Source organism: Sarcophilus harrisii, chromosome 4 (assembly GCF_902635505.1).
Source record: "Sarcophilus harrisii chromosome 4, mSarHar1.11, whole genome shotgun sequence".
Classification (NCBI taxonomy): Eukaryota; Metazoa; Chordata; class Mammalia; order Dasyuromorphia; family Dasyuridae; genus Sarcophilus; species Sarcophilus harrisii.
Window position 1 is genome coordinate 423,352,427 of NC_045429.1, and position 24,594 is coordinate 423,377,020.

General features: G+C 39.2%; 1 protein-coding gene across 7 annotated transcripts in view; it reads left to right on the forward strand.

Moving 5' to 3' along the window:
• NBPF7 (NBPF member 7) overlaps positions 1–24,594 on the forward strand; it is a 226,138-nt gene that overhangs the window by 114,494 nt on the left and 87,050 nt on the right. For 4 of the 7 annotated variants that reach the window (XM_031967400.1, XM_031967398.1, XM_031967401.1 and 1 more), the window contains exons 1-2: positions 17,777–18,904; positions 24,418–24,549. In XM_031967400.1, the coding sequence (XP_031823260.1) occupies positions 17,777–18,904; positions 24,418–24,549 (1,260 nt within the window). Of the gene's footprint in view, positions 1–17,542; positions 18,905–24,417; positions 24,550–24,594 lie in introns of those variants that run through there. The other 3 variants (XM_023503522.2, XM_023503523.2, XM_012549653.3) reach the window with 2 other exon arrangements.

Below are 24,594 nucleotides of genomic sequence, written 5' to 3' on the forward strand. Positions count from 1 at the left end.
TGTGCAGCAAAGTAATTGTATAACTATGTTATGCATATATTGGATTTTCTACTATGTTTAACATATATTGGACTACTTGCCATCTAGGGGAGGGGCAGGCAAAGGAGGGGATTGAAATACAAGGTTTTTCAAGGGTTAATGTCACAGAATTATCCATGCATATGTTTTGAAAAATAAAAAGCTTTAATTTAAAAAAAAAAAAAAAGAATGAGGTACAAAACTACATTGTAAGGGATTGAAGAGTGGTGGGAAAATAAAAGGAGGCAATTTTTGCTGCTAAATTTTCCTAGGACTTTTGGCTATAAAGAAAATTAGTAGCTTGAGGGGATGGTGGTGTCAGATAAAGAGTCATGTGTTTGTTTTTTTTTAAATAAGACTGGGATTTGTAAAGTAGCAGAAAAAGATCCAGTAGAAAAGAAGAGAATGAAAAGTTAGAAAGAGAAAATGGGAGGAATAATATGGGCTTAAACAATAGAATTTAAATTCTTTGGGGATGGACACTTCTTTGAGTTTTGTTTTGTTTTGTTTTTGTCTTTGGATTCCCAGTACCCACAAAGTTCCTGGCATGTCATAGTAGACACTTAATAACTGTTTGTTGAAAGAATGTCTGACAGCTCTGCTGCCTGGCTTCCACTTGACACCCATGTTCAGACCCAGGAAAGTGTTCATAAGACTTTTGCAATTCATTTCGACAGAGCTTCTGCCTAGCACCCTGTGTATACTTGTAATCTGATGACACAGCACACATTTGTCTTCACATTTAAAAGAACTTGACATTAAAGAGAGATCCTTCTGGAGCATGGAAAAAGAAACCTCTCCTTTGACCACTCTTTGTTTCTGTAACTGGAGGAAACTTATTCCTACCTATAGGCATTTTGAGTAGAGGAATTATATAGCAGCTTCTCCAAAGTAATGTAAATATAATTAAAGTAGGTAATTAAAATCTTAGTGTAAGCCCCCAAGAATCCCATGAAAGCATATTCCTCTGCTAGATACATCCCACACCATGCCTCATCATGCATAAGTACAGTGGATACTAGAGCCAAGGAGAGGAGAGTAAGTGATTTTAATGTATCTTCCCTAACTACAGCCCATTCTGAGGAGAAGAAAGTGAGACAGTTGATTGGAAACATTTTCTCTACTATAAAGTCTCAGTTTAAAATAATTTACAGGAAAATTCCTGTGTGTAAACTGTGAGCTGTCTATGAGGTCAGTGAAAGGAGGCTGATCATAATGACAGCTGGGGAAGTTATTAGGGTTTTTAGGCCTCATCTGGGATAATTATTTAGAAGGGAGGATCTTTATATTCATAAAAATAGTAGGAGATATAACAATGAGAACTGGGACTAGGATTGGAACCAAAAGCTTGAGAAGCACTAATATCATGACCCTCATTTTTCAGTCCTATCTTGAAAGTGACATTCACTTAGGTCATCTGATTAAGAAGTGCTGCTGAAAAGATCAAAAGCACAGGTTTGATTTCCCTAGAGGTCTTTTCATGTTTTATGAAAACAATTTGCCTGGAATCACATAACCAGGATGATCCAAAACAGAACTCTTCTGGACTCTGAAAAGAGTTCTCTATCCTCTCAAGTCTAATATATGTCACATTCTAGAAATTCAGAGATACAGGAAATGTAGCAGATAGAACAAAGGCATAAATGAATGGACTGAGATGTCTAGATCAAAGTTCTTAAACTCCAGGTTGTAACCCCTTATGGGGTCTCATAACTGAAGGTGGGGGGGCCACAAAATTTTGATTTATTACCAGTAAATATTTGTTTTATACACCTATTTTATATATCTTTATACCTGGGGTCACATAAAGATTTCTTGGGAGAAAAGGGGTCACAAGTGGTGAAAGTTTAAGAAGCCCTGGTCTAAATCAGAAGTATCCAACTCCATGCTACAGGTATGGGTCAGAACCAGATTAAAATGTAATTGAGAAAAGTTTAATAAAATAAATAAAAATACAACATAACATTGATAATGTGGATTTATGGCTTATAAGTCAATATGTAGCCTGCAGGGACAATTTCTAGATTTCAATCAAACATCCCTAATTTAGATCATTCCACTTTTGGAATTGAATTAACATGATTCTCACTGAAAGTGTACCTGTCACTACTTTCCTGTCCTTCTAGAACATGCATCTCCCTATATGTACGGAGAAGGAATCTTTATAAAACACATTCTCAAGTTCAGGCTTGTCAATCCCATTAAAGCCAGACCTGATCTCTTCACCGTCAGTTAGCAACTGGGTTGGTAGAAACAAGGAGATCCTATAGCTCCTTCAGGAAGAAGCTAAAATTGGATGAGGGAAGTACATTGATGAAATGACATCATCCCCAATTTCTCACCTTGCTGCTGTCTCCCAACCCCTTCACTTTCTAGCCAGTTACTTCTTATTCAAACCAAAGTATGTCAATCTAGATTAGAATGGGTCCGAGCCACAGGTTCACTTCCAAATTCTATAAGGGCCCCTTTTGTGTTTAAGAGCATCTGTCTGCCTCGTGTTCTTGCCTCTGTGCTTCTCACCTCTACTTTTATAAGACACACTGAGAGCCCTTGTCCTGTATCAATCTACAAACTCTCTTTAGCTTGGTTGCCAAATAGCCTAATAATAATATCTTGGTATGGGACTTTTTGTTCCTCCAAAGTAGAGCTAGCTACAAAGTCATGGGATGTATTTGCTGATTGTTAAACTGATTTTTATTATCCTCTCTTCCAAACCAGTAAAATGTCCCATCTCTGTGAAGTTCCCACATGAAATTAGGCAGGGAAAGGGCAAAACAGGGGGAAAGGGCAAAACAGGGGAAAAGGAGGTTGTCAGCCTCTTCTTTTTGTCTCTGTGTTTTATAATTTTTATAGCAAGAGATGTATTCATAAGCAAGATACATTCAGAGGAGCTTTCACTGAAAAAGCAAAATAATTAAAATGCACAGTGAGATCAGAAGAAGCAGAATATTAAGCAAGCAGGATCAATTCTGTCTTACAAAGCAGTCCTCATGCTGCTCTGTTAGGCCTGGTCTGAGCTCAGACATAAACAGTGCTGCCTATGCAACAAAGCATGTTATTTCTCAAAATAGCCCACATTCCCTAGTTGCCATGGAGAGATCTGACATGGAGCCTTAAGTCAAAACTATTTCATACACTCAACGCAGAGACTGAACACATCACAGGAATTAATGACCCCGGACAGCTCCAGAACACTCACTTATAAGGAGATTTCTCAGAGCAGCTTTGTGTAATCTCCTGCTGGAGTGGACACCTATTAAATCTTCAGAGTTTCAATTTACAGATCCTCATCCAGCAGTCCAGTGTCCTAGACACCCATTAGGTGCATGTCAATGACAGCTCTTATCAGTTAGTGCAGAAGAATGCTGAAACTTCATAAGCAGCCCTTCCACCCAGTTAAAAAGTCCAAGATAATTATTTCCAACCTTTTCACCGAATATTTATAAGATACCCGCTACTGTGTTCAAGGTCCTGTATATTCTGTGATTGCCTCTCCTCTCTAGCCCGTCGTCCACCCAGATGCCAAAAAAAAAAAAAAAAAAGAATGGTCTTAAAGACCAGGTGTGACATCATTCTCCTGCTTATTTGTGTCTATTTTGTATATTTCTGCCAATAGAATAGGGTGGAAATAACTTATAAACTATAAGTTCCTGATGTAAGAGAATGCCCTTGTATCAATCTAAAAAGTCTCTTTAGCTTGGTTGCCAAATGGCCTAATAATAATAATAATATCTTGGTATGGGACTTTTTGTTCCTCCAAAGAAAAGCTACAAAGTCATGGGATATATTTGCTGATGTTAAAATGATTTTTGTTATTCCCTCTTCCAAACCAAATAAATGCTTGTTGACTGATTAGTAGTTGTGAAGATAGATTTTTTAAAAATTACTAGCCATATGAGGAAACATATTTTCAGTACCAAAAGTAGGGCACAGACAATGATCACAATGGGCTAGAGTAACAGCAAAGAATTTACAGAAAAGGTAGAGATTTAAAGAAGATGGGATTTAAAGAATGGGTAGGATTTTGGTGAGCAACAAAGGAGAGGTAGGGGGCATTCCCAACAAGGTTCATAGTTTATATAAAAGTCCAGAGGATATATATTGAATCAAAAAGCTAGGTTGAGGTCAGATTGCGAAAGGACAAGAATTGAGCTAAGCAATTTGAACTTTATCCTAATGGGTTTTTGGTGTTGTTCAGTCATATCTAATTCTTTTGTGACCCTATTTGAAGCTTTCTTGGTAAGGACATTGGGGTGATTTGTCATTTCCTTCTCCAGCTCATTTTACAGATGAGGAAACTGAAATAAACAGGGTTGCGTGACTTGCCTATGGTTGCATAGTTAGTATCTGAGGCTGGATCCAGGTCTTCCCAACTCCAAGCCCCTCACTCTACTCACTGTGCCACTTAGCTGATCTTGCCGTAGAGGTACTGGGGAGCTTTTGAAGACTTGTAAGTAGGGCAGTGTGATTCAGGAAGATTGGCCTGGCAGTGAGGTACAGGATAGATTGAACAGTTGCAGGAGTGGAGCAGGGAATCCCATTAGGATAAAAAGATAAGGAATTGTGAAGGTGGGATTGACAAGACTTGTTACTTCCTTAAATGAAAGTGGGAGGGAGGAGGCGAGGAAACAAAGATGAAATCTTGGGCCCAGGTGAATACTTTCAAGCCTACAGACTTACATAATGATAGAGACAAATGGAGCCCAGGTCAAGAAAAGGCCCAAATTCAAGTCCCAGCTGTCCATGTCTATTTGCAGAGATATACCTACCACAGTGTTGGCAGGGTTCCTTCCCAAAGTGACTCCTATCCTGAAACTTTGCTTCCAAACTTTTTGCTGGAGCAACTACCCTAGACTTCCCTCCTCCAGTCCCATCATCCATCTTTATCATGTTCTGCTTGAGGATCCTTTTTCATTTTTTCCAAATCTCCCCAAAGGGAAGATTGAAGCACCTCCCCTTGCCTGACATGACTCCTCTGATGGGACTGCATTATGTGTAACTTCTTTCCCCTCCTCCAAATCAGTTTCTGGGCTTTTTTGAGACTGAGTTTCCTCCTTTGTAAAATATAGATAATACTTAATGATACTTGCTTCACAATGATCAAATAAAATGAGATCACTTTATACACATAAAGCAGTTCTAGCAATGTCTACACCCTGGGACAAAGTCTTTCTGGCCCTGTAATAATTATGGTTCTGCAAATAATCAATGATGCAGTTGGAATTTAAACCCACATCATCTACCTCTGCAAATTTGAATATTCTCTGTCTTTTTCTTATTTATAGATAAAAGACTGGAATGCTGAAAAACTAAGAATTAATTAAGAGTCATTAATTAAAAAAAAATAAGATTCTTTTTTTTTTGCTGAGGCAACCGGGGCTGCCCCAGGGTCACACAGCTAGGAAGTGTTAAGAGCCTGTGACCATCTAGCTGCCCAAGAATACATTCTTTATAGTTTGCTCTTACTGATCTAAATTGTGTCACATCCAATGGTCTTTTATCAGTCCTCATTTTGATGACTTCTCCAAAGTACACGATGCTATTAACTGCCCATTTATTAGAGCTCCTTCTTTGCCTTCTGTGCCTGTGTCCTTTCTAGTTTTCTCTTGCCTCCTTGTTTCTCTATTTCCTCTGCTGTGTGCTCTTCCTATTCTGACCTTCACTGTGAATATCCTGCTACACTCTCCACATCACACTCTTCCTATTATCATCCACTTATTTCCTCAGGGGATCTCCTTCACTCACGTGATTCAAGTTATTACTGCTATGTGGGTCTCTCCCAAAGTTACATCATAAGACTTGTCATTTTAAAGCAAGCAGAGATGTGGAGCAATCATATTTCATACCAGTTTAAGAAAAGGAGGAAAAAAATATTGCAGGGACTGGCTGCAGGGAGTTACACCTCATTCAGATTTGCAAGATATTTAGCTCAGGCTCCATACCTCCAGACCACCATAAAACTGTTGGAGATTTGATAACTGATTCAATCCCAATCTTTCAAGGCTGTGATCTATGTGCAAGAAATGGAGGAGCAATCTTTGTTTCAGTCTGCTGACAAAATCACAGTGAGATCAGAGAACTCAATTTTTCCACTATCATGCTGGACTATCAGTGGGAATTGTCAATAGAATCAATCACATAACCAGTTGGTTTGTCTCATTCTAGGGGTGTGCCACTTTGAACCATCTGGAGCTCATTGTTAAATTTTCAATGTAAGTGTATATACCATGGCAAATGGAAAATGCTATAAATCAGGACTTGATTATCTAGACTTTAGAAACTGATGGAGAAAAAAATTGAATTAAATTAATACAAATTAAAAGTGTGTCATATAACCTTCCAAAAAGCCAGTTATTAAGTATTTACCAGCACATCACTGCACGTGCTGATACTGTCTTGGGAAAATGGAGTCTAGGAGTACTGCTGATGATATCTGTCTGGAGCTATCTGGAGGTCATTTAGAGTAGATACCTAGGGAATAAAATCACCAAGACTAAGGTTAGCAATGAGTTTAATAGTTCCTAGTCTCAGCTTCAAGCTCCCATACTTGACCCATCCAGTGAAACTCTTTGTTCTGCTCTGAGAATTGTACCTATGACAAGGATCTGTGCTCATTGACACTAGCCTTTCTCAGCTCTCCCACATTTTCAACACACAACCCATCCCAAACTGGTTACATTTTCTCCCCATATACTGGCTTTCCTTTCTATTGCCCCACTTCTGCTAGGAGTAGGATGCATTGTTAATCATCCATTTAAAAACTCAGAAATCATTTTGACTTCCTTCTCCTTCATGTTTTGAGTATAGTTTGTTACTGAGTCTATTATTTCTTGTTTTGAAATGTTTGCCCTATTTGCTCTTTTCTCTCCACTTACACTACTGTCTAGTCACTCTGTCCTTCCAGTCACATGCCTTTATGATGCTTCTGCTGTTCTTCCTCGGACTACCCAACTATATTCTTCTGTGTTTGCTCTTTTATAGGTCTAGCACAAATGGACAGGCAGTTGGATGGTACAGTGGATTGAATGGTAGAGTTAGGAAGATCTGGATTCAAATATGACCTCAAATACTTTTTAGCTGTGTGAATGTGGGCAAAGTCAATTAACTTCTATTTGCTTCAGTTTCCCCACATGTAAAATGGAGATAATAATAGTACTTACCTTCACATAGACTTGATGGAATGAGAAATTTGTAAAATATTTTATAAACCTTAAAGTGACTTATAGCACCAGCTGTGTTGTTGTTGTTGTTGTTGTTATTATTAACCAGGTCCAATCTTGGAAACTGCCCTAGAAAAATCATTATCTTTTTTTGATTTACTATGTTACTCTATGGAAAAATGACCAAATGTAGCTGGTGTCTAGATTCCTATAAATATGGATAACAGTGTTCTCATATCCTCTATAAGCATATAAGGTAACAAATTCCCAAGGGGTTCAGCTCCAAATGAATCAATTCATCTCAGGTTAGTGCCAGTCAGTGAGATTTAGTCAAGCATTGTCTTCTCTCCTCTTAAGATGTCAATGGGCATTGTCCATAGCCTCTAAAGGAAGGAACTTTCAAGAGTTGCAAACAAAGGCTCACCACCCACTAACTATCAAATTGGGTTAGTCACCTGATCAACTTCCATTAGCATCTATTGATTAAGAAAATAGGTAATGACCAGATGAGGATTGATAGACTCTGTAATAACTGTTTTTTTCTTGGGGTTTCTAGCCTAAGAGTTGGGAATCCTGGATATAATCTAAAGCAGCTGTTCTCAAAGGGCTTTTTTATACTCTCAAATTAAAATTATAGAGAATGCTACCCAGAGAACTTTTATTTGGGTTATATATTTTGAAATTCACAGTGTTAGAAATTAAAATGTCAATATTACTATGAAAATAGTTCTGACATCATGGGTCACCTAAAAGGGTCTCAGGGATCCCCAGACTATACTTTAAGAACTAAATAGAACATTGTACTGAGTGTCAGAAGACCTCTCTCTTGTTTAGTACCTATATGACACTGGCAAGTCACTGAACCTTTCTGACCCCATGGACTACCTGAAAGGGTTTTAGAGACCCTCAGACTATGCTCTGAGGACTGCTGGTCTAAAGAGAAGATTGAACTTAGTGTCAGAAGATCTATCTCTGCTGTTTACCATATATATGACAATGGCAAATCATTGAACCTTTTTGAATAGTTTCTTCATCTGTACCTGAAGTGTAACCCGAGTGAAACCACCAGGGCTTTGTTTCAGGGTGCAAGTGGATAAATGACATCCAGTTTTCATATCTATCTATTTCTATCTATCTATCTATCTATATATATATTTATATATCTTTCCTGCCACTGTTGGCAATGTTAAAAATGATATTCTGCCTGCCCTGTGCCAAGGTCCCCCACATCTTTATGGAAGCATTTAGAAACTGTCAGGCAAGATATTCCCTACTTCAACCTGTACAGTTTCTTCCAAGGGTGGGTTTCAAATATTACAGGGTCTCTCTACCTTTTCAAAAGAATTTACCTTAGGCTCAGAATTGCTACTTATTTGGAATAATAATATGGAGGAGCCACAAAACTCTCACTCTCTCTCAGACTTTGAGGGAAAAGCTTGGGAAATTCCCTCAGAGAAGCTCTCCCCTGAGAGACAGGTCCCAGGGAATCAAGATAAAGTAGTTTAATTCTGTTATCTGGGTAGGACTAGTTGAGTTCAGGACCACTCCCTACTTAGCAGGAGCTGGAGATCTAGATTTCTATCCAACTCTATTGAGTTGGAGATTAGTCCAGGTACACTCAATCAATTCCAAGATTCTCTATTCTGATTCTAGCTCAAACTGCTCCCAGCCCCCGCCAAGAGCTGCCCATAAAACAAGTTTTTAGCTCCAAGACCTTGCAGAGGACCTAATCATGCCAAGGAACCTCTCTCTCCCCTTGGCATAGCTGGGACCCTCTGCCTGCTGAAAAGACATTCTCTTTCAGCATTACTCCCTCTTTCTCTTTCTCACCTATTTCCCTAACAGAACCCTATCTACCTCTCTGTCGGGATTTCTCTGCTAGATCTTTACTTCTCTGTCAGAACTCTGCCACTAAGAAAGTCAGCCTGCAAAAGCTGACTTCTCAGTTCTAATAATAAACTTCTTTTGCCAGTTTAACTTTTCTGGTTAGTAAATTCATTTACTAAGGTCCTGTGTCGACCAGAAGGGGGTTTCCACAACTCCCTGCCCTGCGCTAGACCTCAATACCAGAAGGGGGTTCCCACAACTCCCTGCCCTGCGCCAGATCTCAATACCTTATAAGGCTATTGCCTGATCTAATGAGATAATGTATGAGAAAACTCTTTGTTTTTTACTATACTTTATATATATATAAAGTATACCTTATAAGGTATACAAATATACCTTAATATATAATTATTAATGTAATTAATAAATATATAAGGCATATTTATATACCTTACATATAAGGTATATAAATACTTATTGACTTGACTATTATTACATTTAATTATTTTACTTCTCGTCTTATGTCAATTCTGTCCATCTAGTTCCCCTTCATGAATTAACTAAATAATAACAAAGCCCTTTAGTATCTTCCTTACAGTATATCTAACTTTGGTTTTAAAATAGATATCATTTTCAGATTTAAAAAGCTCTAGGTATATGGCAACAGGAAGGATAAACGTGGGGGTTTTTTGTTTGTTTGTTTTGTGTGTTATGTTCCAAATTCTTAATGATTACAAAATAGGTCCAATTTAATTCATCAATGTTAAAACAATAATAACATCCAACATTTATGTAATACTTGAAGACAATATGTAGGTTCAAGCATTAGATTGTAAACTCCTTGAAGGTAGGCATTGTTTTTTTTTTATGTTTGTATTCCCAGAGCTTAGAGCAGTACCTGGTACTTGGTGAAGGGCTTAGTGTTTATTGACTGCCTGATCCTTTCAAAAATTCCCCCTTCTGGGAAGCTTGTCTTTTGTCATTTATCAATCTCTAGATTACACTATAAAGGCAGTGGCATAGTAGTTAAACTGGCTTTAAGAGTTTGGGTGAAATCCCTCTTACACTAGCTCTCTGGAGAAATCATTTAAAACCTTTGTAAGCTTCAATTCCCTAAATGTTATCTAAGTCAAATCTCCAGGTGGAGGGAGTTCCCTAGTCTGATGATATCTTGCATCCTTATATCAGCCTAATGTTTGGTGACTCCCAATCAGATATAAAGATTGAAGATTTATCAGCTGTGAAGACAGAGACCTTTTTATAACATAAGTACTTTGCTTCTACAACATTGTAGTCCAGTGGGAAAAATAGTAGATTGGAGGGGTAATTATGTTGCACAGTGAATAGAACACTGGTCTTGAAATCAGGAAGACTCCTCTTCCTAAGTTCAAATCCAGCCTCAAACACTTGCTAGCTGTGTGATCCTAGGCAAGTCACTTATCCTTATTTGCCCCAGGAAATGGTGAAGCAAATTTGATACCTCTACTGCCAGTAAACATCAAGACAGGAGTTCTTCACTTTTTATGTAATGCATCCCTTTGGTATTCTAATGAAGTAATACTATGCTTACTTGAAAGCACATAATTGAAAGACTCTCAATTTCATTTATAGTGAACATAAGGAGATTGGGTTTTTTTATTCCATCTAAGTTCACTACCCTCTGAAATATGATTAGCAAACCTCAAATTAAGAATCCATAAAATAAATTATAGAGATTTTGATAGGCATTAGCAAAGGAAGTTTCTTATACCAACAGAGTCACAGTTTCAGTTCCACTCTAGTATTTCTGCCAGGAAAATCCCAAATGGACTCATGAAGAGGTGGAAGCAACTGAAAACTACTAAACAACCACCAATATTTATATAACCTACTTTGCAGGACTGTTGTGATTAAAAAACAGGTCTGTTAAGTGGTAGAGCACCAGGCAAATGTGAAGTGTTATTAGTGAAATGCTCTTTTAAATATAGGCATACCTGGTTTATATTGAAAATCCGTGCAGTGGCTTCAATCTGTGTCTTGTGCCTGCGATTATTTTTATGTATACATGAGGGCTTTAGTGAGGTCTGAATATACCCTGCCATTCCTTCTATCAGTCAGGGTGGATCAAAGCATACTCCCTATTTCACAGATCAACAGCTGCATTTCTGAAGAATCTTGTCAAACGTGTCTTAACTTGAATTTTTACAACAAGGGCACTGGCAAAAATAATCATGGGAGATTATGCTACTACTTAATTTTATCTTGGGTATTTCACAGAATTTCAGAGTTAGAAAAAAGGATCCTCCTTACAATATATTTCATATTGACAAACCTTTGATTGAATTGCTTTGATTTGGTATCAGAGCTGTGATATGTATATTTAATAAGATATAATTGGAAGTAAGGAATAGAGGGAGGTAAAAAGCATTTATTTAGCATTTACTGTCTACCTGGAATAGGTGAAAGTCAAGGATATAAAATCAAACAAAGAATCAGTTCCTAGCCTCAAGGAGTTTATATTATAATAATGGGAAACTATCTGAAATGAAGCTGAGAGCAGGGAGTAGGAATGGAGATGGAGATCAAATCTTCCTGGGGTTTGTTTTTAAAACTTGGAAGTCAGGAATGGAACCTGTAGGAAGATGGAAACTGGAAAGTACAGGGTTGAACCAGGAAGGGTATAAAGTCTGGCCAAATTAGGCCCCTCTACAAAATGGAGATCAGAGAAGGAATTCTCCTATAGGGGATGGGCGTAGATTTTGCAGACTGATAAGACTTGAGGAGGCTCTGACTTGAGGGAAATTTCAGAATGAAACATCAGAAGTTTAGGAGTCCAGAAGTTAGGGGCAGGGCTGGTATGTTAAGATCCCAGCTCTCTCCAACTATTTAACCTTAATTCCTCCCCTCCCCCCCCAAGTGAAACTACTAGTAATGTTTATTTTTTTTCTTTTTCTTTAATTCAATAAGCATTTATTTCTTTAAATGATATAGTATTTTGTTGTTCCAAATACATACAAAGATAGTTTTCAGCATTCACCTTTGGAAAATTTTGTGTTACAATTTTTTTCCCCCTTCTTCCTCCCCAAGACAGCAAGCAATCCAATATAGGTTAAATTGTTTGGGGTTTTTCTGTAGTTGAATATGATGATACTCTGGTTGGAATATTTGCATACCAGATTGAGCCTCTAAGGAAACAGATTGTGCAATTTATTGCAATTGCATTCAAACCCCACTTTCAAATCTTAGAACTCTATTTTGGGGTCTAAAATTTAGAACAGCAGAGTTATAAAAGTATCTGTTCTCTGTTGGGAAACAAGGCATTCATACTGGGGCACTCGAGGCCTTCTTCTCAGGGATGAGCTAGGAATCTACTTACTGGGGATTTCTCTTTTGCTTTAGTGGAAATGAAAAGGGGACCCTGAAACTCTAAAAATCCTTAAAGGAGAAAATCTCCTTCAACTCTGCCTCCACCCCAAGGACAAACAGCTTCATCTTTGTTATCTGGGTGGGGTGGGATCAGTCCTGAAACCCATTGAATTCAATTCAAATTCTAGCCCAAACTGAAACCCAGAGAGGAGCTAACCTGGGACTCCACCCATGAGCCCTCTTCAGCTTGTAGCCAAAGCCTCCTATTATAAAAGAGCCAAACTAAAACCCTCTCTTTGCAGAGGTTCCAAACATGCCAGCCATACCATGCTTGGCACCCCAAGGAGCTTCTGCCCACAGGAATACTCTTTTCCAGTGCCCTCTTCTCTTTCCCTTCACCTATTTCCTTAACAAGACTTTAACCTTACTTCCAATCCCCATAATAAACCTCTTTTATCAATCTAGGTTTTCGAGTCTGTAAATTCCTTTACAGAGAATCTATGCTTGTGCAGAATCCCAAAGGGTTGCAGGAGAGACAAATCCCTCCATTTGATTCCCTGAACCCCAAACCTATCACTAGACCTTATTTAACTCCTTGACCACCAGTAACTCTAATTTCATTTGGGTACCCCAAATCTAAACCTCATCAGAAAGAGCAGCAAACAGAAGACTAGGTCTCAAATTCTTGTTCTGTCTTTTTGCTAACTGTGTGACTTTAGACAAGGCACTTAATTTTGGGGCTCATCCCCTGTAAAATGAGGATCATAATAGTTATACTCTCTCTTGTCATTGGGTTGTGAAGAAAATTACCTATAAAACTGTAATGCCGGAGAAACTGAGGCAAGATAGAAATTAGAAAGTTTTTAATATTTTATTTGAAAGGGAGAGATTTACTGGGACCAAATGGATTCACGGTTTGGTGCCAGGGTTGAATGAGACTATCGTCTCCAAGAATCCAGCAAACAATATGAATTCTCTATGACATATATACACGTGGCTCACATACAGGGGATAGACAGAGACAGGGTCGGAGTTAGAGTGCTAAGATCAGGAACGGGACTCTGACAGGATGGGGGGAAGTATCTTGATAAAATGGTATTTGATATTCTCTTTTTTTTTTATTTAATAGCCTTTAATTTACAGGATATATACATGGGTAACTTCACAGCATTAACAATTGCCAAACCTCTTGTTCCAATTGTATTTGATATTCTCATTGGGATGGGGAGAGGTATTCTGATATTCTAAAATATAAGATCTTTTATTTTTATCAAATATTCTGATGATTAAGAGGGAGAGGTGGTTTTACAGGATTGAGCAGAACAATTGAGGCAGAACAATTCAGGGAAACTGAGTCAGGACAATAAAAGAGAATTGTGGCACAACAAAACAAAGTGCTATATAATCTGTGCAATTATTAAAATGGATGTGAGCAGCACCAAACTAAGTACAGTGCCTTTCTCATAAGAAGTACTTAAAAAAACAAACAAACCTGTTTATTGAATTGAAAAATATACAGGGATCAGACCAAAAATCAATCTTAAGCATAGGATCAGATAGCTAAAGGCTGAAGGAACCATCTGGCCCAATCCCTGTATTTTGCAGGAAAAACAAAAACAAAACAAAACAAAACAAAACCTGAGTCCCAGAAAGTTAAAGTGATCTACTCAAATTGAGTCAATAAATATCAGAGGTAGGATTTGGGATCTGGAATCTCTATTTCCGAAGTTCATAACTTTTTATATATGTCATGAACCCTGTTGGCAGTCTGATAAAGCCTATTATGTGGGACAGTGATCCTTACCCAAATTAAAAACAGAGACTCAGGTAAAAAGCAAAAAAAAAAAAAAAAAAAAAAAGAACGTATTATGATTTCATGAGAAAAGACAACTCTGAACAGACAAGATATCACTACAGGACTGCAAAGCACAAACTGCAAAACACAGAAGCTCCTCCCTCCCTTTTCTCCCATTGTCTGAGGGAATCCAAGCTTAGATTTATACTCTAAACACAAATCTATCCCAGAAATGAAACAATAAATAACAAACTCTTAATCCAGATTTCTCTAGAGAACTGTTATACAAACAGATATATTCTTGGATGAGAGAATTCTATTACCCAATTCCCAAAGCCATCTTTTTCGACTTTAAAAGAAGTATTAAATGCTAATTAAGATGGGGGGGGGGGGGGGGGGGGGAGGGAGAGGAACAGGAGGGGAAAAGTTCACCCAAGACAATCAAACACATACAGCTTTTCAGCTATAGTTCAACTTGTTTTTTCAGTCTCAAATCATAGTTCAAGGATCTCAAGTCATAGTTCAAGGCCACATTCCCATGAGAGATCTTCACTCAGTTTATCCCATTCATTATGAAATACTTCTCAGAAGAATGTTTCTAGATATATGAAATGAAATTTATAGGATTACCAAAAAAAAAAAAAAAAAAAAAAAAAACAAGTTGTAAAATGAAAAAACTAATTTTTTAAAATTTAAGTTCACAAAACCCTTAAAATCTTGGTATTTCATAGGTTGACCCCCAGATATGGACTCCTGTTCTATCTCCTGAGCTAGTTACTATTGCCACTGGTAATAAGCTGCAACTGGGTCCTCTTATCTATTACTTTCATCTTAGAGACTGAATCCCAGAGAAGTAGGCAGTATACTGGAGTCAGGGAAACCTGAGTTTAAATCCTACCTCTAACACTTTACTAGCTGTGTGACCCTGGGCAAATCACTTACCCCTGTTTGCCTCATTTGCTCACCCAGAGAAGGACCAACATATGCAAAAATATTCATAGCAGCCTTTTCCTGGTAGCAAAGAATTGGAAATTGAAGGAATGCCCATCAATTGTTCACCCATCAATGGCTAAACAAACTGTGGTCTATAAATATATTGGGAGACTATTGGACAATGAGAAATGAAGGCAGATTTCAGGAAAACCTGGCAAGACCCATATGAACTGATACAAAGTAAAACAGAAAAACCAAGAAAACATTGTACACAGTAGCAGCAACATTGTGTGTTGATCAACTATAATGACCCAAACAAGAACAAAGGGCTCACAAAGAAAAATGCTATCTATGTCCAGATAAGGAACAGATGGATTCTGATTGCAGCTGAAATGTTAAAAAAAAAGAAAGAAAGAAAGAAAAAGCTAGAGAATGGAATGGCAAACTACCCTAGTGTCTTTGCAAAAAAAACAAAACAAAACAAAAAAACAAACATAGGATCTGGAAGAGTTGAACATAACTGAAAAACAACTAAACAAAAATGAGGATAGTAATAGTACCTACCTCACAAGGTTGTAGTGAAAATCAAATGAGATAATATTTATAAAGTACTTTAGCACAATATCTTGCAAGTACTAGGGGCTTAATAAATAAAAAGGGACTTTCCTCTGAAGTGATTACTATGGGGCCAAGAATCAAACCCAAGATTTAGCCAAATCCAGTATTCTTGCCCTGGAGAACGACTCCATTTGTGAAAGAACTAGCCCCAGGCCTTTTTCCTGATTGTTGCTCCTCCTTGGAACTGGATCAGAAGACTTATCTTTGGTCTCCAAAGCTTTCAACTTTATCATTAAAACACAAACAAACAAACCAGCCTTTCTCTAATCACTGAACCCTCAACTCCAGGGATTGTCTTCTGATTTCCCTAGCACCAAGAGTCTGGTGACCTGAATTTCTAGATTGCAGAAAGTAGGGAATGTACTACAAGTTTGGCTTGGTTCCTGGTCCTGCCCCTACCATTTTCTATTTGCAGTATCTTGGACAAGTCCTTTCTTTTTTTCATGTGTACAATAAGGTTTTCTTGGATGATCTTTTTCTTCCCTTCCCTTTCTAAATCTAAATAGGTCACATCTACTTCCAATGCATTTTCCCCTTCTACCATAGCATTCACCTCCCTCTTCTCTTTCTATGGAGTAGGTTTTCCATGGCTATATCTTTTTTGAACAAGAGAAAAGAGAATAAAAAACATTCAGGAAAAAAAAAAAAAACCTGGCTAAGGTAATCAGAAATGAGTTTAAAAGAAAACTAACCAGACCGAATGGTGCCTAAGCTAATCTTTAACTAAAACTCTCCAGCCTTACTCCAGATTTAATGACCTTTTCTAGATAACGAGTATCTGGCTCCATTGTGGCTCCCAAAGAGAATATATTTTCCCCCTCCAGATGTCCTTTTCTGTTAAAAGACCTAAATTGGGCTCGCTGGCCCCTTCTGCGTTTTGTTAACAACCAAACGAGATAACGTAGGTAAAACGCCTGCAGTCCTTGGGGAGATGCTGCGGTTACTGTTGTTACGGTCATTATTGCGGCTACCCTTCCAGATCCGTTCTCGCTCGGTCAGAACGCACGCCCGGTCGCACGGGAGGTTGCTGGGGGGAACCTCGCTAAAGGCTTGCCCGTGCAAGGATGCTTTCATTCGGGCTGCGTGGGTTACGTTATTCTCCCACGCCCAGGAAAAGTCTTCGCCTTCTCTTTTTTCCTGGCTGGTCCGAGATCAGTTCCAGCAGGTGTCCGTCCCAATGCGCAGCGCCCACTTCGGGATGTGCGCGCTGTCCGGGACGACACCCGGGCACGGTCTGAGCAGGACGGGGGAGGCGGTGCAGGGCGCTGCCAGCGCGCATCGGGGTACGTGGCACTGGCTGTCCCCGCCGCCGGGGAGGAGGGAGCTCTCTCTCTCCCTCTCTCCTCCCCTCGTCCCTGCGCAGGCAGGAGGAGCAAGCCCCAGACTGACAGCTCCGAGACACTCAGCCTGCCGAGTCTGGGACTTCTCTAGGCAGAGAAGCGAGGGGGCAACGCACCTCACTCTCGTCCCTGCCGCTGCCGAGGCCCAGAGAGAGAAGAAGGGGGCGCGCGGGGGCTTCGAGGAAGCCCATCCCCAGCCCCTCGGACTACAACTCCCAGAAGCGCTTTGCGGTTCCCGCAAGCGCGGGGGCTGCTGGCGCCATCTTGAAATCTGATGCTCAATCTCTGAGCTGGAACGTTAGCGGCGGCGGCGGCATCGGCGGCCCGGAGCGGGAGCGGCGGCGGCGGCGGCGGCGAGAAGAGGAGGAGAGGGCGGAAGGCGCGCCCGGGGCTGCGTGGCCGAAGCCGGGACCATCGGCTCGGAAGGAGGCCGGCGCCGCCGCCGCTCCGCATCCCCCTGAGCCTCCCGCCGGCGGGCGCGGGACCGCGAGGGGCGGGGACGCGCGCTCCCTGCGAGTGGTACCCAGAGCGGGGGCGCGCGCGGCGGGAAGGCGCGCCCAGGTGGAGGCACAGGTGTGTGTCCGCGGGGAAAGCGGGCGCGCGCAGGCATGGAGGGCGGGCGAAGGAGCCACGGAGCGGCGGCGGCGCGAAGCCCCCGGAGCGAGTGACCGCCCCCAGCCCCGGCCCCCATCCTTTCCCCCCCCCATCCCTGCGACTCCGGGCACCCTCCGGGCAAGACAATGAAGGAGACGTGCAGGATCTGCGCCCGGGAGCTGTGCGGCAATCAGCGGCGCTGGATCTTCCACACCGCCACCAAGCTCAACCTGCAGGTCCTCCTGTCCCACGTCCTGGGCAAGGACGTGCCCCGCGATGGCAGAGGCGAGTTCGCCTGCAGCAAGTGCGCCTTCATGCTGGACCGCATCTACCGCTTCGACACGGTCATCGCCCGCATCGAAGCCCTCTCCATCGAGCGCTTACAGAAGCTGCTGCTTGAGAAGGATCGCCTCAAATTCTGCATCGCCAGCATGTACAGGAAGAATAACGAGGAGCCCCCCACCGAGGCCAAGGTAGGGAACGGGACCGTGGATATCTCCAGCTTACCCGACGTCCGATACACGGCGCTGCTCCAGGAAGACTTTGCGTACTCCGGCTTTGAGTGCTGGGCAGAAAATGAGGACCAGAACCACGAATCGCACAGCTGCCACGCGTCAGAGGGCCCCGGAAGCAGGCCCAGGAGGTGTAGGGGCTGTGCTGCTTTAAGGGTGGCTGATTCTGACTACGAAGCTATCTGTAAGGTACCTCGAAAGGTAGCCAGAAGCATCTCCTACGGGCCTTCTTCCACCAGGTGGTCCACCAGCATATGTACTGAAGAGCCAGCCTTGTCAGAGGTTGGGCCATCAGACGTTCCAAGCACAAAGGTCCCAGCTGATGGGGAAAGTATGGAAGAGGGAACTCCTGGTTCCTCTGTGGAATCGCTGGATGCTACTGGACAGGCCAGCCTTCCACAACAGAAGGATGAGGAAACGGAGAGAAGCAGTAAAGAGCTCCCAAAGTGTGATTGCTGTTCAGATGACCAGGCCAACCAGTACACGTGCGGCCACAAACTAGAACTTGCTCTTAGCATGATTAAAGGTTTTGACTACAAGCCCATCCAGAGCCCCCGGGGGAGCAAGCTTCCTATACCAGTGAAATCCAGTCCTCTTGGAGCCAAGCCTGGCCATCTCATGGCAGATGGAAGTAGTCCCAATTTCCTAAGTAGGCCTGTGAAACCATTTTCCAAGACACCTGTGGGCTATTCCCTGGAGATTTCTGATCTGCAAGAGTTGTGGGATGATCTCTGTGAAGACTATTTGCCACTCCGGTTCCAGGTATATATTATGTAATACTATGGCACTTGGGTTTTATCAGATTACACAGCTAGCTGGCTCCAGGCTTTCAGCAAGTCTTCTCATTAGTCGATATTCAAAGCTCACCAGCATATCTAAGATTCTTAAATTATTTTAACTGTATTCTGCCTTGACTTTTATGCTCCCATATTTCTCTTTTGCCACTTTGGCGTGTAGATCAATCCGTTTGCTTTGATTCTGCATGCAACATTAGTTGACTAAAGTGGAAAAAAAAAAAAGATTCAGCTAACTAAATTCTCAGCCAATTTTGCCTTTACAAAGGAAGGCAGCCTCAGCTCTAACATCACTCTGTCTTGTTTACATCTTCTTCTTTCAGCTTCCCAACTTTATTGATCCTTCTCATTGTCAGTAAGAGGGCTAGTTTTTTCTTTCTCACAGATTAGGATGAACCAGTAATCTTTTTGTGTTCAGGTGCTCCCAAAGTGATTGCAGCAGATGTTAAGATTTGTGGAAAATCCATTAATTAGTAAAGTGCTACACCAGAAAAATGTTTTTGCTCAGCTGCTGTATTTATTATAATTAATGGGCTCATTGGGGGGGCTCTTGTTCAGGATGGCTTGTTTTATCCCTTGAGTCTTTATTTTTATTTTAAAGGTCTTGGGGATTAAAATAAGATACTATTTAAAGCATTAAGTAAAAGCCACTCACAGCCAACAGTCCCAGGTGTATCTGTTATAGGTATATTTTTCACCAAACTGAGGTTTACATACTTGTTGTCTTAAGGCAAGAAGATTGCACCAATTAGTGTTTTGATTTCACTTAATGGTTTGAGAGAGATTGTTGGTCTTAATTCATCTGAACTCAGAAGCTAGAGAGGTGCCATTTTGTTTCCATAGTAATCATAAGCACTAGATGCCTATAGTTTTCTTCAGTACTTTAGAAACAAATCATCTTTGTTCAATGATAGTACAAATACAAACATTGTTATCTAAAGTGAATACTTAAAAATTATATTAGAGTGCTATAAGCTAACAAAGCTCCATGAGACTTTGAAATGTAATGGCACTTGAAAACTTAAAAAGCTATTCAGGGATGCCAAATTAAAAATTTTCTTAGTATCACAATAACATCCAAAGTAATGGATACAAACAAATAATACAAACAAAAAAGTAAGAAAAATATATACAGTACTTAAATATTATGCACAGTATGTGAGGAATTATCTTTGGAAAAAAGCCACACAGGTAGAGAACTTGTTAAATTTTTCTGCATTTTACAAAAAGTCAATTATTATGCTTAAAACCAGCATCTTTTTCCTTTTATGCTTGTTTCTTTTATGTGCTTTCAGATGGAAATAATAATGATGATAATAGATTGTTCACATTTATGTAGCATTTCATAAAATCATGAGGTAAATTGCTTAAAAATTATTACCCAAGGGAGCTAAGGCTCAGAGAGATTTAAGAAGCACCCTACTGAATCTATGGTCTTAGCAGCTATTTATTTTAAGACATCATCATAAATAGTGCTTGAGACTTTCATGTCAATTCTGCAGAAGTAATGTTTGTCCAGACAAAGCAGAAGGGAGAACTGTTTCATTTCACAGATTTATAATAGGGCAGAAGAACAATGATTGGAAAAGCATAGGCCCAACACAAAGAATTTTATCTTCATTTTCAGTCACTCTGCTCAGATTTTTGAGCAGCAATGTAGTGCATACTCCAATCTAATCATTTTTTTAAAAATAAATGAAGTCATTGAGTTTCCTAGAAAATTGTAACTTATTTAAGGGTTACATCTAAAAACTAGATCCCCTAGTTCCTAGCATTATACTTCCCCTTCTCTGATATACTCTCTGAAATACCTCCTTAAGGGCCAGAATTCTTAAGAGAAGGAATTCCAAGTTCCTCCACTATAACCAGTTAAAGAAGGTTTTTTGGGGGTTTCTGTAAAATAAAATGGGTGAAACTAGACATGTTTTAGTATATGCCTCCGTTTGATCATCTCCAGGACTACATTTCACAAAGGTTTAGGATATGAAAAGCAATGTTTGAACAACATGGCCTTTGTATGTGACCTCCCTGCTAGCTAACATCTTGCTTGAATCAGAATATATAAAAATTAGAAAATGCTCTTAGAGGTAATCTAAACCAAAATCTTTATTTTATAGATGAGAAGTTAAGTTCCATCTAAATCACACAGCTAAATTGAATGGCCAAGAGGAAACCTGGAACTCGGGCTTCCTATTTCACATCTCTGTTTGGACCATTGTATCACAATGCCTCCCTTTATCCCATTGTTGCTAAGAGAACATCACAGCCAAATGAAAGAGAAGAATTTTAAAACCTAATTTATGATTCTAAAACCTGTAATAATAAGAAATAAATTCTAGAAAGATGAGTGGCATTTGTGGTATATTCTTCCTAAATAAAATTATTTGACAGTGATCTCTTTTGGAAATCGGTTTTATTAGGTTTCAGTAGTGTTCCTTAGCAGGAATGCATTGTACAGAACAAGAGCTGAGTGGAATAGAGAGAGAGAAAAAGAGGAGTATTTCTCTATTGTCTTGTCAGACTCCTTAAACCTTTCAATGGGTAAAGACTTGTAACTTTGGTTTTGATAACATCTGCATTAGAATTTGGGAGAAAAAGACTAAGCAAACAGAAATTTCTCTGAGTCCTTTGTTTAATCCCACCCTTTCTCTAGGGACTACTAGTCTGTGTTAATAAACACTGCTTTTAGGGACTTTCTCTTGATTGCTGGTTTTCTCTATGAAAAATACCACCCTAATATCTCTATTTATTGATTCCTTTATGTGAACCGATTCCATTCTTTCCCATATTTTTGCCTAAAAATTTGGGGCTGTTGAGATTTTTTAAAGTTTTGTATGAAGCTTTATGTATTTTATTTGGGAACTTTATTTCACTGTCTGATTTTGAACTAGAAAGGCCCTGGGGAATGTGCTTTTCCCCAGTCTTTCAGGTTTCTAGTACATCTGGCATTTTTCCCTTTTCAGATAAATATAGACAGCACAAGATGTTTTTGATCTTTGCAGCAAATATTGTAGTGATTGAAATGAATCTCTCCTTTGTTGGAGCACTTGGCTTGTTACAATCATAGTTCCTGGCCACCCTTTGGAAGATGAGAAGAGTCAAAAAGGCCATCAGGCCAATATAAGTTTTTAATCTTCTACTACCATTTTTGTGGCCTTCTGCCATTTATTAGCAGCCTGAATTGAAAATTACAACAGCATGAAGTCCAGGCCTTGTTATTTTGAGGGCTGAAGCAGTGCCAGGCGAAGTGCTATTTAACCAGAAAAGTCTTGAGTATCAATAATATCAGCCTGAAATCGAAGTGTTGGCATTTTGCTAACCACCCATCCTGGAAGTGGTTTTGCTTTCTAAAGCAAGGGAGTATTTATTGGTTGTCTCAGAGTTAAATGATTCCATTTTCAAATTACATTATCTTTTCCAATGTAATATTAACAGTTCCCCAGATCTAGCAATTTAGGTAATGTTGAACCAAATTATTGCAGGTTGAAAATTTGATAAAACTTTCATAGCTCACTTTAGAAATAAGTATTTGTTGCTTAAGCACATTGAAATACAGTCAACATTTTAAAAAATGCAAGTTCACAGGCCTCAGATTAAGAATACTTTTTCTACCCAAAAAGAAAAAAAGGAAATTTTTCTGATACATAGGGATTTAGACCTGGAAGGAAATTTAAAGGTAAGATTTTTTTTTTTTAACCAGGCCTATGATTCATTGCAATAAAATAGAATTGTAATAAGAGATTTCTACTGCCAGTGTAGACTGTCACCTGTTCTGCAACTTAGACTTTGGGACCTCCCAGAGCTATCGAGGAGAAATTACAGTGACTTCTACCAAGGTTTGACAGCTAACATATGTCAGAGGTGAGGATCAAACCCACATCTTCCTGATTCTGAGGCTGTTTATTACATGTGCCAGAATAATTTAAGATTAAAAATAGACAATGTATCTAGTATCTAAATGTTTACCATCTATGAATTATTTCAGCTTAACTGTCCATTCTTACCTAAGCATGTTACAGTCATAGTTCCTAAGCAGAATTTTGTATGTATATTTCAATGGAAATTCCTTGACTTTTGAAATTTGTTTTTTTTTTTTTTAATCTTGAGGAAAATAGGAATTGTAGTTACAAATTTGATTTTTAGAGAGAACCACATGCCAGAGCAACTTGCAAAATCAGCTTTAAAAGTTACTTTCAGTCCTTAATGTATACTGTTGCAGTCTTTACTTGTTATAATTACTGGAAATAACCAAACAAGGGTATATTAGGTCATTCTTCCACAGCTCCAAGTTCTCAAAGGGTGCTCTTCACATCTTTTTTTCTGGCCACACAGAAGAAAAGTTTACTCTCATTTGTCTACAGAGGTTTTATTGAATTGATCCTGAATTGTTTGGAGGAATGGTTTAACTTCACAAGTTTATCATGAACTTATCAAATTACTTGTGATCGTTTCTTTTATCTCTCTTTTTCACATTTGCAAAGTGATATTCTTTGATCCTTATTTGATTTCCATTTAGAAGATTTTGAGCTCCCTGGAGATTAATTATTCAACAAGGATTTCTTATTAGGAAGTTCAGAATCTTTGGTCCTGATTTTCTCATCTAGTTTGTTTTTCTGTTGCCTTTAAAGTCAGAATACAGACTTAATATGTCAAAGGATGAATACTGTTAGTCGATAAATGCCAAGACACCTATCAGCTAATATTTATTGGGTATCCATTAGCCAGATTAATACCAAGAAGATAGCATAGGTCTCAATTTCTGTTTTAAGGATTTAAGTAGTTGCTGATTAATTGCTTTTAAGAAAGAATTTAATCACTCTAGTACTTTTATTGTTGGATTTCATTTTACTTGATTTTTAAAGATAATTTATTACACCATTAAATCTCTAGACTTCCATTTCTATTTCCTGTGATTCTTTGCTATGCCCATTAAATCTTCTGTCATATGAATAACAATATAAATGACTTGCCCTTCGTTGGCTTTTCTAGGATTTTGAGAATCTTAATCTATCATGATTTATATCTTAACTCCTTTAAACTTATATAACTAAAATAATTGATGTATTGGCATTCCTACATTTGATCTTCACAGTAAGTGACATTTCAGACTTCCTATACTCTTGGATTATCTTTTTAAGCCATATGATATAAATTTGTCTCATTTTAAGGAACATACTTGGCAGAAGATAATGGTAACACCTTGTTCTAGCTCTAAACAGTATTCTGAGAATTGTTGTTCATAAATGAGTTTTGAATTCATCAGCTACAAGGCAACCATCCCCATAAATCCTTGTCGTTAAAAAAAAAAATCATTGTTCTATTTTCCAAACCCCAGACTAAGTTGATACTTATTATGATATCACACTGGTGTCACTGAAGAGAAGGGATCATTTTTATTCAAGCTTATAGCTTGTGAAAAATGAAAGCCAAGATCCATTGGTTAAGAGTTTGATTTGACTGTTCTTATTTCATTTCTTTTAGAATATTACTGAAGAGCCATTCCAGCAACAGGAACTGAATTCAAATGAGGCCACCATGACCCAGCAATGTGTGCCTGATTCTCACTTGGCAGAACTTCAAGACAAAATTGAGCAAACAGAAGCTGCCAACAAGGTATGGCTTCCTCCATGGCAAGCTTGCATCGACAGTCATGGAAGG